The 13,371-nt window shown below is 43.6% G+C and overlaps 1 protein-coding gene across 1 annotated transcript in view; it reads left to right on the top strand.

Annotated features, from left to right (window-relative positions):
* The window catches only part of LOC137571195 (cytochrome P450 2K6-like), an 80,371-nt gene that overhangs the window by 52,398 nt on the left and 14,602 nt on the right, over positions 1–13,371 (top strand). The window contains exons 5-7 of the mRNA XM_068280019.1: positions 1,152–1,325; positions 5,689–5,830; positions 12,439–12,623. Coding sequence (XP_068136120.1) covers positions 1,152–1,325; positions 5,689–5,830; positions 12,439–12,623 — 501 coding nt within the window. The remainder of the gene's footprint in view (positions 1–1,151; positions 1,326–5,688; positions 5,831–12,438; positions 12,624–13,371) is intronic.

Below are 13,371 nucleotides of genomic sequence, written 5' to 3'. Positions count from 1 at the left end.
CCCCAATGCAGTGCTTCAGCTTCTGTTTCTGTTCCGCTGGTTCAGCGGTCTGGAAAAATTGGTAGAGCAGGAAATTTGTTCAGTGGATCGGAAGGATGTGAACAGATCCATAGGCTAACATTGGATCCATTTGTTTCCTTTAGGATCCGTTCCGTTCCGCAAACTGAATGGTTTTTAAATGCTCTCAGGGTCGGTTCTCTCATGAAGCAAGGTGAAACATTTGCACCAGACGGCAAGGATTACAGCGGCAGCATGTTTGAACTGTACTTACACTTATAGCATGTTGTCAGAGCAGGAGGAGAAGTAAGAGGAGAGCGAGGTGAAGAGGTCATCATTGGGGAAAAGCAGCTTGTTGTGCTGTGTGAGGAGTCTGACAGTAAGTTATGAGGGGGGAGGCAGGAGAGCAGCAGTGTTTCATTTGACTTCCACAGCAGAAGGGAGGAGATGGCACTTCTTTCCTGACTGAGGAGGAATGGAGTGACTAAGGGTGAGCAGTTTGTTTGTCACAGACTCACAGCCAGCCAGTGTGCTAATGAGATGAACTGCAACATGTAATGTGAACACATTAAATGAAGCAGAGTAAATTGTCGGGTGCTGTGCGAAGGGGGGAAGCACTCTCACAAGTTTGTCTCAGGCAGCAAAAAGTCTACAACCGGCTCTGACTGCTGTACAGCATTATGAAATTCCCAGTGAATTAGTGCATGTGCACCCTCTGCATTGCGTGCCGGGAGAGGTAGTCCTTGGATGCGAGAACATCTCTGTTCTCGCATACATGGAATACAGCTCCTGGCATACATTGGCGAGGGGACACATGCTCAGTTTTGCCAGTAAGTTGGAAATGTGGGAACCGCAAATGGTTTTATGGAGAAGATGATGGCTTCTATTGCCAGAGGAGCAGCACCCCACAGGTAGGTAATTATGCCTCCCCTTCCCCTACAGTACACTCAATCATGGATGAGTGCAAAAACAGCCCTGGCATTTCCCCACTGGTCCTTATTTATTATTATTATTATCATCCAGCATGACAAAAAAAATTAATCATGTTACTTCCAGATGTCTTCTAAACAAACACATGTTCAAATCATTCCTACATCCTTATGAAGACAGCATGAGCCCTTATTTGTAAACCATGTTTTGCTCTTTTTTGACAGCTATACAACATTTTCCCGATCTTTGGGTTTCTACCTGGTGGTCATAAAACCTTCATAAAACATGGTGAGGAATTCCTAGAGTTCGTTAACAAAACGTTTGTCAAATATCAGAAGAACTTAGATGAGAATGACCGGAGAAGCTTTATTGACTCCTACCTTCTGCGACAAAAAGATGTGAGTTATCAACCAAAAAGGTTTCTACAGTATTATAGGTGATTATTACATCAATTTTAAGAGTGAATGAATACAAAAATCTGAAAGTTTTAATACTCTGGTGTAAGATAGTGAGTTTAATTGCAGCAAAAAAACAAATGTTGAAAGGGGGTTACGTAAAAACATCCTCATGCTAGCTAATAAGAGACAGTTTAGGGTGTCCTTTGATGCTCTATGATGTCTCTTCTTTGACCTTCTTCTGTCTCTTTTTCGTGATTGCATATTGTCTTAAGGCATCTTGATGTCAATGTCATGGGTCTTCTTGTTCTGTTTCTTTTTCTTCTGTTTATGATTGCAGGCTTGTCTTCAAATCTAGTGGCTGTGAGTCTACACTCTCTCTGATTGTTGTCAGAATCCTGGCGGCTGGATAGTTAGGTTCTGGGGTTCCTTCAGCAACATCACTTAAAGGACGTACAAACTTCTAACCTTTGTGGTATTGTACGTTCTTTGCTGTCCTCCTGGTCCTCCTCATACTTAATCTGCTGCATGGCCCCGTAAGTCGTGCAGTACTACGCTTGCGCTGGCCCAGTGGCATGCCTAATTGCTTGCACTCCCATGGCTGGGAGCATTCTGCGCATATGCAGTATGGTAAGACTCATAACTACACATGTACAGAACGCTCCCAGCTACAATAGTGTGATTAAAAAGGTGCCACTAGGCCAACGCATGTGCAGTAGTGAGAGACTTGGCAAAGTAGCACACTTTATTGGGCCGGAACGAGGATGAGGGCCAGAAGGGCAGCAAGGGACCTACAAGAATATGGGGGATGGAATAGTTCAGATATCCTTTAAATGCCCAGAAATGACAATGAAGAGACACTGTTTATGTATACAAAAATAAATTATAGCCAGTAGTCGGGATCCCCACAAGGCATTGATGTGACATTGAAGAGAGAAGAGGGAACCTGTGACTTTTTGATTAGAGAGAGTCATACAGAAGATAGAAGAGAAAGCCACAGTACCACCAGCACCAAGGCTCAAAAAGAGTATGTAACGATCGGTGTAACAGAGAGGGTCAAATTACCGGTGAACTGCAGTATCACCGAGAATACAGAATATACCCGATTATTGATGATCTGCAGTATCACCGATAATCAGATATATCTACTAACCTCTGGACACCTGAGATATGTGAGTGTTGGTGCAACAGTAATACTTTGAGTACTGCACCTCAGGAGAAGGGTACAGAAGCAGTAAGGAGTACTGCACAGAAGTATGTTCCTTCCGTTGGCCTAGACTCTCCCGGAGGAGGGGCTAGGCTGAGAGTAGGAAGGACAGAGCGTGAGTGACACCAGTGAGAGGGTGTCACTAACAGGTCTGGGAACTGCCTCTAACAGTAAGGCCAGTTCTCGAGGTCGGGCAAGCCAGGTCGTTAACACACAGACAGATAAGGTACAGATTCAGGAGACAGATACAGAATCCAATGAACAGGCAGGGTTTGGCAACGGATATCAGAAGAGCAAGGTACAGAATCAGGAGGCAAATACAGAGTCCAGGAACGAGCAGAGTTTGGCAACAGGATTTCAGAAATGGCAGAATCAGAGTTCAGAGGAATAGTCAGGCAAGCAAAAGGTCATAACAAATAATACAGTTCAATATTCCTAATGCTAAGGTGTGAGCTCCTTGATCGTCAACAGCTTTGGAAACTATGCTAGAACACAAAAACAGACAAGGTCTGAGTGCTACCACGTAGTGATCGCAACGCCAGACACCAGAGAAATGACCAGCACCCAGTATATATACTATAGCGCTCTCCAGCGCCACCCCTAAGTGCTGGACCAATGGAAGGTGGTGAAAATGTCAGCCGACCAGCTTGGTCAGCTGACTCTTCTCTGGCTGTCATTTAAGCTTTGTCTCTCAGCGCGCGCATCCTTCTGAACCTGTGTGGACTAGCAGTCCCAGCCACACCAGACATGTTTTGCAATGTATCCACTGATTCAAGCAAGCAGCGGCTTCCCCGCGTCCAACTACAATGTCAGTAGTATTGCTATGCGCGCAATCCGCCGCATCCAACGCAGACTCCACCGCTCTGCCCATGCGGCATGCGGCGGTTTCTTCGCGTTGTGCCACCATGTTGGACGCGGAAACAGCCGCCTCACTCTGAGCACTTGCGGCGGCTTTTCCGCGTTTCCTCACAGAGTACAAACAAGAAAAGAAGGAAAGGATAAGCAACAGAAGAGAAGAACCCGCAGTCCCATATTAAGTACCAAGATATCCTTCCTTCAAGAAAACAATCAATCATTTGTTTCAGAAAGTTTAGTAGTCAAAACCAAGTTTGTACAGAAGGGCTGTTAAAAAGCAACAACTCCACTATTGAAATACAATGCTAATCATTGGCTCACTCCACTGGCTACCCATAAAATGGGGAATCCTCTTCAAAATCGGCCTAGCATTCAAATCTCTACACAATTTAGGCCCTGGATACCCACAGGATTTCTTGCAACTTCCTCACACATTCTACAACCTCTGATCAACAGGATTTAATAACTTGGTCACCTCCTAGAGTCCGCCTCAAAACTTTTGGAGCAAGGACCTTCCATTTGAACTCCTTGTCACATCCAGTCATCCCTGGAGGCATCTCAGTCCAAACTGAAAAGCCACCTCTTTAGTCTGGCAGTGATGTTATTTGAATCCAGTTTTCCTTATTAGGAAACCCAGATAATGCTGTTCAAAGCAGTTCAGCACCTATGTTCAGAGAAATGGAGTTGCGTTCCACGTCACCCTTCCCATGACTCCAGAAGGAGGAAGCATCGTAGTCACTTGAAGGGCGGTGTGAAATGCACCTCTGTGACTCTCTCCGCACAGAAAGGTGCTCAACTACTCTGGAAAACTTATTCAAGCTTCCAAATATGGAAACCCGTATATTCAACCAACAGCGCTAATGAACACTTAACTATTTCCTCTTTCACACAGTCTACCCTGCAACTATATATTGATCTGAGACATAGCTAAGTGCTTTGAATCCTATGATAAAAGTTGCTTTACACATGTTATTGTATTATATTGTATTCTAATCCATGTCCATCTACTTGGCACTACAGAGACAGGAACACAAAACAAAACAAGGAGAACACTATGGGGTTGATTATATAATAAATAGCAAGCCTTATCAGAGTTAGCATGCCTTATCTGAGTTAGCATGCCTTATCAGCGTTAACGTGCCTTATCAGAGTAGCATAGCGAGCACTACAAACTTATGCCTGCTAATTGGCAATGACGAGCGCTCCACTCATCCTGCCCTGAGCCCCTGCGGGTCCAATCACTTTAAAAGACATTATCCCTGCACTTTGATTGGCCCAATAGGCTGCCTGTCAAGTTTCCTGTCAAGTGACAGGCAGCCTATTGGGCCAATCAAAGTGTGGGGATAATGTCCTTTAAAGTGATTGGACCCGCAGGGGCTCAGGGCAGGACGAGTGGAGCTCTCGTCATTGCCAATGAGCAGGCATAAGATCCTAGCGCTCACTATGCTATTCTGATAATGTATGCTAAATCTGATAAGGCACCTTAACTCTGATAAGGCATGTTAACTCTGATAAGGCTCGCTATTTGTTATAGTGAATAAACCCCTATATTTGTTGTTTTTTTTTCTGCCTCATTTAGGGCTGGTTCACACGGGCTTCTGCTGAGCTTCTGCTCAGCATCGCGTTAAAATGCTGTGGGTTTTTTATCAAGAATACCAGCGTTTTAACAGCTAAGCTTTTAGCGGCTTTTGAAGGCTTTTAATGGCTTTCAGGAGAGCATTGTGTTTTCTGGGCTTTTGGTGGCTTTTGCAGGAAGTATAGGGAAAGGCTGGTCTTTTATGGGCTTTCAGTGGTTTTTGCTGGCTTTCAAATGCCTTCTAGAAGCTGCATGTTGCTATTGAGATGAGACGAGACGCTGGGATCAACTGCCAGGCTTTCATGAAAGCCTTCAAAAGCTTGTGCTAAACGTCCCCATTCACTTGCATGGGACAGCAGTAGATCCCTAAAAACGTTACTTTTAAAACGCTACGTTTAATGCCAGCAAAACGTCTGTGTGAACCAGCCCTTAGATGGCATTGACAGCACAATGAATTTGGGATGGGTTATGGACTGCAAGGACTTTCTATGGGCCATTTCCCAAATACCCATTTAAAAGTATTTAAAAGTATTTGCTCCTGTCCTTTGCATTACTGACAACCAGTACATATTTTTTTTTAGCCAGCAGATGTGTTGTCTTTCATCTGATGAATGGCATGCACCCACTCAAAAGTGGCAACAGACCCTGAACTAGTGCATTTGTACAACACAGATACAATACTGCTCCAGCATGAAAGGAGCTAAAACTGATGTTTTTATGCTTTCCAGGAGGCTGGAAAACCTCGCTCCTATTTTCACAATGAAAATCTCACGATAGTTGTGAAAAATCTCTTTTCTGCTGGAACGGAGACAACAGCAACTACACTACGCTGGGGGCTCCTGCTAATGATGAAGTATCCAGATATTCAAGGTAATATTTATCTATAATTTATCTATTTTTGATAAAAATGTTTCAAAGGTGTTTACATGTTAGAAGGTGTTTGTAATAAAATCAGGTCGTTTTAGCGGGGATTGGCAGATGTCTAATAGATGTCTGTGTACATTTTCAATAAACAAGAGCCCAAGCGGTAAGTTGGCTGCTTGGTGGGGATAGTAGTGATGTAGCGAACATCAAATTTTTGGTTTGCAAATGCAAATATACCACAAATGTTCGGGTACTGGCTGTTCTCAGCGGTCTCCATAGACTTAAATGACAAGCGAACGGCCACCAATTAGTGGTTAATAGCAAAGCCCCCTTCTGTGCTCGAAATGCCAAATTTGCAGGGTATCTCAAGGAGGACAGTGGGTACAAGAGGAAAAAAATATTTTCTAAATGACCTTATCGTTTTTGAGAAAATTGATTTTAAAGTTTTCGTTCTGAGTGTGGGAAATGTTTCACCGGCTGCTGACTTTAGCGGTCAATAGCAAAGCCCCCTTACGTGCTAGAAACACCAGTTTGCAGGGTATGTTAAGGAGGGCAATGGGAACAAGAAGAATAACATTAAAAAAGTGCTTATGGTTTGTGAAAAAATTGATGTTAACGTTAGAAGAAAAAAGTAACAAAGTCACTGCGCTAAAATGACCAATAATGTTTTAACAGGTATATAAATGTATTTTAACTTTTTTTATATATTTTCAGAGTGTGGGAAATATAGAAAAAAATGACATGGGGCCCCCCCTCCCGAGTCCCAAGCCTCTTTAACCCCTTGTCCCTCATGCAGGCTGGGATAGTCAGAATGCGGTGCCCTGGCCACGTGGGGCTTTGCACCCTTATCTATACCAGCCTGCTTGGTCCATGATATGGAGGGGCTCTGGGGAGAGGGTGGCCAAGCCTTCTCCTTCCTCCCAGAGCCCTTGACCAATCCATGGACAAGAGGCTCTTCCCCGCACTCCGGTGGTGTGTAGCATCAGTGCGGGGTAGATCTTTAATCAAGCTTGTTAGAGGATATTGGTATGGGACTTTTCTGAGGATATTGGCAAGGGAACATTTTTTAAAGGTACTGGTAAGTATTTACAGTTAATTAACCCATTCGCATTCCGTCCTTTTCACTTGAGCAATGTTCACCTCCCATTCATTAGCCTATAACTTTATAACTTTTTTCCACGGGGGAGAGCCCGTGGAAAAACTCTGTGCCCTATACTTATCAAGGAAATTGTAAGTGCAATGAATTTTTAAACTTTTTAATAAAGAAACAGTATTACGCTATGTGAGGCGTTTTTATTGAGGTACTCTACTGAGGAGAAGACTTGCTGGAGGGGAGTTGGAGATTGCCTGAGTGGTGGGGGACGACCTCTTAAACGGTCCCAAGGTGTCAATAGACCTGATTGTGGGTCTCAGCACACGGTGAGTGCATCTCACTGGGGTGTGGTGGTGGCTGTCACTATCCAAAGTGTGAATAATACTGACATATCCAGGAACAACTAGCAAGCTTTATGAACTGTATATCAATTGCCTCTTGAAGATGTGGACACTTTGAATTTAAAACAGTGTGTTTTCCAGATGATGGACCTCCTTATAGAACAACATAGACATATGTGATTTGTGTCAGTGGGGGCATTACGCAGCAGACAAGTGGGGGTCTGCTGCAGACTGTGAGCGCCAGCCTCTGAGATTGTCTAACTTTATCACTACTTATCACAATGAACTGATCTATATCTTGTTTTTTCCGCCACCAATTAGGCTTTCTTTGGGGGGTACATTTTGCTAAGAGCCACTTTACTGTAAATGCATTTTAACAGGAAGAATAAGAAAAAACTGAAAAAATTCATTATTTCTCAGTTTTCAGCCATTATAGTTTTAAAATAATACATGCCTCCATAATTAAAACGCACGTATTGTATTTGCCCATATGTCCCGGTTATTACACCGTTAAAATTATGTCCCTATCACAATGTATGGCGACAATATTTTATTTGGAAATAAAGGTGCATTTTTTCCGTTTTGCATCTATCACTATTTACAAGTTTAAAATAAAAAAAATATAGAAATATTTCATCTTTACATTGATATTTAAAAAGTTTAGACCCTTAGGTAAATATTTACATGTTTTTTTTTATTGTAACGTTTTTTTTTATATTAAACATTTTATTTAAGTATTTTTGGGAGGGTGGGATGTAAACCATATTTTTGTAATGTAATTGTGTGTTGATTTAAATTTTTTTCACTTTTTGTTGTAGTTTTACTTTTTGGCCACAAGATGGCGGCCATGAGTTTGTTTACATGAGGTCACTCTAAGCGTAACACACGCTTAGAGTGACGCATCGGGGAGGAAACAGCCAGAAAAGGTGCAGCTTCCGAGAGAAGCTGTCGCTTTTTCAGCGGGGGAGAGGAATCAGTGATCGGGCACCATAGCCCGATTCACTGATTGCCTGGCTAATGAACCACGGGCCGGGAGCACGCGCGTGATCGGCCGTGGGAGCGGGCGATTGGCCGTGGGAGTGCGCCCCTCTCCCCCAGTGCCCCCCATACCATGGACCATGTGGACTGGTATAGCTCAGGGTGCAAAGCCCCATGTGGCCTGGGCTCCGCATTCTGGCAACCAATGAACTTTGCCTGACTGCCCCCCGCATCACTCAATCCCATGCATGCTCCAACACTATGAACTCCCTACCTACCCCCATTAGGGTTTCCCCCTCCTTCAACATCTTCAAGAAGGCCCTCAAAACTCACCTTTTCACTCTGGCCTACCCCTCCTCACTAGTGCTCTAAACCTTTAGCTGAACTCTGGTCCCCTACCTTTCATGTCCCTACCTCTCCCTCTAGATTGTAAGCCTTTGGGCAGGGTCCTCCTACTTATGTCTCCTACCTGATCATACACCTCCATTCAGGGCTTGGCCGAGGCATAGGCTGGAGAGGCTCCAGCCTTAGGGCGCAGTGTAGGAGGGGGCGCACAATTCATTCAGCTGTCATTCCTAATTGTGTATGAAGCAGAAAGAAATAAGAAAAGGGGATACATAGCAGTGACTGCAAGCCAGATAACTAGATAATAAGGTGTTGGGGAGGTTGTGGGCCCTGTGGCCCTCTTAGTCTAATAGCAATCAGTGTGTGTCAGCTGAGGTGGCAGGGATGGAGGGGCGCACTTTGGTGTCTCAGCCTTGGGTGCTGGAGGACCTTGTCCCTGCTCTGCCTCCATTACCGTACACCCATCCTACAGATCTGAGTGAACCTAACTTGCCTAATCTCCATACTCCCATCCAGTGACTGACTAAGCATTACCTTGTACTCATACTGTGCTGTGTGATCTGGTTTGCATTTATTCCTGTATTGTCATATTGCTGTATGTCACCCCTAAATATTGTCTGTAACTTAAGCTAATGTCCAGCGCTGCGTAATATGTTTGCACTTAATACATACAATAAATAAATACATAAAAAAATTCTATGATTGGCCAAATACTTCCAAACTGACTCTGCATTCTCTGATTGGTCCAATGCTTCTGAGTTCTGTAATTGGGCTAAAATTACCGAGTTGTGGTAACTCCGTATTTCTGTTGATTTACGAGTTCCAGTCAGAAATGCTGATTTCTGATGGTAAATGTGGAAATTTCATTTTGGCAGAATCAGAATGAGCATCCCTTACCAAACCATGTGGCAGCACTCCAATTTGTACTCATTTGTAAAATCCAACTAATAACCCTGTGTCTACTTTAGTTAATCAGAAATGAAAAGATAGAAAGAGATCCTGCTGCACTAAACTGTGGCTTAAAATCCAGTCTTCATGTGTGCTTCTGCAGAAATACAGTAAAACAGCTGACACGTATCGGAGCAAAAGGCTCCTTAGTCATAGCTACGACTATAAATAAGGAGCCATCTTTTGCTCTGATTTTGCTCTTACTTTTCATTTCTGAGGCATCTTGGAAGTCCTGCTCCTGAACAAGTAGGTGTGTAGTGGTTGTAGCGACCCTTTTCACTAAATGTAGCTAGTCAGAGCAAGAGGTATAAACATTTATCTCTGAATGAGCTGTTCAAATATGATGTTGGGCTCCCAGGAATGGCTGAAGTGTCTGAGAAAGATGCATTGAAACCCTTGTGTCAGGTTAAGCAGAAAGAAAATTATGTATCTCTTATCTCCTAAACAAGTAAACATGCTCTGCTAATTGTGTGAGAAACCCGACACCAATTCAGGCTATACATCTTTCCCTGTGCCTTTCTGGAAAGTGCAGAGACCAGCACTGGCTGGTGTCACATTTTACATAGGACACAGACTCACTTTTGATGGTGGATGGTTACAATCAGGGATGCTCATCTGGATTTTGGATATCCGGATAACCCGGATATCCGAACCTTCTTACGCTATCCGATTCAGATTCAGATTTTTTTAAAAATCCGGATAGCAATCTGCGGATATTTGGACGCATGACACGGATATCCACAGATATTGCAGATATCTGGATCTGAAACCAATTACACAGATAAAATTTCTACACCCTCCTCCTCCTCCCTGTTCATGGATTTTGTCTTCCAAGGATTTGTAGGATGTCAAAAGCAAGCTGACATACATTGGTCAGGAATCAAACCCAGGTCAACTGCTTTGAAGGCAGCTATGCACACCACTATACTGCCACAGTGAATGCTTCGTTGTTGGAAAAAGTGGTGTTAAACTTCTTGTAACAAACTTACTTCCTTCCTCCAAAAGACACACATACATCCCCATAAAATCATTTAGCAGCAGCTGAGTGCAAGTCTCTGTGGCACAATTGGTTAGTGCATTTGGCCTTGCCTTTTGTGTTCAACAGTTGTCCAAAGAGAACCCCAGATAGCCATTTAGCAGTAACTGAGTGCACAGTCTCTGTTGTGCAACTGGTTAGCGCATTTGGCTGTTAACCGAAAGGTTGGTGGTTCAAGCCCACGCAGGGATGGCCTTGCCCTTTGTGTTCAACAGTTGTCTAAAGAGAACACCAGATAGCCATTTAGCAGCAACTGTGTGCAAAGTCTCTGTGGCACAATTGCTTAGCGCATTTGGCTGTTAACCAAAAGGATGCTGGTTCAAACCCACCCATGGATGGCTTTGTGTTCAACAGTTGTCCAAAGAGAACCCCAGATAGCCATGTAGATTCATCTCTCTCTCATTAGTCATTGGTTAACAGCCAAATGCGCTAACCGATTGCACCACAGAGACTGTGCACTCTTAGTTGTTGCTAAATGATTTTATGGGGATGTATGTGTGTCTTTTGGAGGGAAAAAGTAAGTCTTCTGCATGAAGTTTAACATCATTTTTTCCTACAACAAAGCATTCACTGTGTGTTAGTATAGTGGAGAGCATAGCTGCCTTCCAAGCCAGTTAACCTGGGTTCGATTCCTGGCCAATGTATGTGAGTTTGCTTTTGACATCCTAAAAATCCCTGGAAGACAAGATCCATGAACAGGGAGGAGGAGGTGGAGGTGGAGGTGGAGGAGGGATTTTTCACCTTCCAAAATGTTTTGGAAGCATTTTAAAGGGCACCTCTGGTTTTCTATCCAGATATCCGAATAGGTCGGATATCCGCGGATAATGCATCCGGATATCCGCGTTCACACGGCTATCATCTAAATGATCAGATTCGGATATCCGAACCGGATCCGGATTTCTGGGTATCCGGATCTGGATCAATTCGGATTTTAAAAAGTACTATCCGAGCAACCCTGGTTACAGTGCAGCTAAAACGTACACAAATGAATGCAGAACTTTGTCACACAAATTAATGCAGAGCTTTGTGCTCTGATTTTTATCATAAAAAGTGGGAAAATGCTTACACAGCTATAAACTCCTTAGCTGTAATCCCGAGTCAGGCTCGGGATGGTAATCCACAGCTCAGGGCCGCTGCTGATGCCCGCATGTCAGCCTCCGTGGAAGCGCTTATGTGAGCAAAATGGCCGTCAGACTCTTGTCCCCAGCACCCACCGTCACAGCACTACTTCTTTGCACCGGTATGTCATATGTGATTGCATTCTGAGCTCATGTGAAGTGTATGTTTGCACAGTGCCCACCTTTGGAAATAAAACTCACTTGTGGTACCGATCCTCTTCTCCTCTTCTTTTTTTCATACGATTTATTAAGCCTTTAAAGTAAACCTATAAGTAGAACATTTTTTTCAATGCAGATACTTAAATAAGTAGTGAGAAGCTCCCCTCCGCTTCTGGCCAGCACCCTCTTGACCTCCATTGCCCTTCTTCCTTCTAAATACAAGCATGGCTGTACACCATAAGCTCCAGTGGGATTTGCTCCTGACTACTAGCACAAAGTGGCTCTTGCACAAAGCAAAAAAAAAAAGGTGCATGAGCAGCTTTGTGCTACAGCACAGGTGCAAACCCTGCTGGTATCTGTGCAGTACAACTGGGCTTGGGTGGACTATCTAGGGGTCTCCATCTACTAAGGTAGGCATCTAGTTTTTTTTTTTTTTTAACACTTCATGTATGCTTTAAGGAAGCATAAAATAACGTGTTTACTAATCTGCTCAGTACTATGCCAATCAAACATTTTTTTTTCCACACTGGTCTTTACCGAATGGATTAAAAAGTAATATTTATTTTAATTTTAATATTTACGACTTATGATTTCAGAAAAAGTGCAAGACGAGATTTCCAGGGTTATCGGATCAGCACAACCTATGTACAGCCACCGCTTGCAGATGCCGTATACCAATGCCGTCATACATGAGATCCAGAGATTTGCTGACATCGTTCCCCTGAATGGGGCGCACGAGACAACCAAAGATGTGATGTTTAGAGGATATTTTATTCCAAAGGTAACAATTTTAACATGGAGTAATAATGTAGAACCTAACTTAACTGCTTTTGGACAACAGTGATTGAAATCAATGACCTGTTTGGGCTTAGATTTCACCTCACCGCTGCTGTGCGCTCTTGCTGCTCTCAACGCTCCCGCACCAATCTCATCACGGTCTCCCCACTGCAGCTCACTTACCCTGCTGTCAGTATGACGGCAGAGCTCTATGAGCCGGTCAGTAGCCGGTCAGTAGCGGATTTTATTGGCTCCTGACCCTGTCATCAGTATGAGCCAATCTCATTGGCTTACATTGATCATATGGTCAATGTAAGCCAATAAATATCGGAATAGTAAGAGGCGCTCCGTGCAAGATGATTAAAAATATGTGTTTATGCTGCTTCAACAACGAGCTCCGCTGCTGTGGTAAGGATGAATCCTCTTCACCTTTACATAGACATTCATGGAATAACACAGCGCCAATGTGACAATGTGTTAGCAAGGCAGCTGATATCTGATTATTTAGTGATCTGCAGTATCACAAATAATACAGATATACAAACAGAGGGTGTAAAGCTTTATAGCACAAGTGTAGTGATTGGTGCAAACAGTATTTTACTGATAGGAGATCAGCAGTAACCTCACCAGTGGCGAGGGCCCACTGATGAGAGAGAGTCGTCAGACTGAAGCGGTAGGCAGCAGACGGGCAGATTAAAGTACAGAATAGACAGGTAGGTTGGGAGTGAGGTTCAGGCATAAGGTCGGCAACA

Source organism: Hyperolius riggenbachi, chromosome 4, assembly GCF_040937935.1.
Source record: "Hyperolius riggenbachi isolate aHypRig1 chromosome 4, aHypRig1.pri, whole genome shotgun sequence".
In the NCBI taxonomy this organism is placed as follows: domain Eukaryota; kingdom Metazoa; phylum Chordata; class Amphibia; order Anura; family Hyperoliidae; genus Hyperolius; species Hyperolius riggenbachi.
Note: the sequence above shows the minus strand (reverse complement) of the source record. Positions and strands in the feature narration are given on the sequence as shown.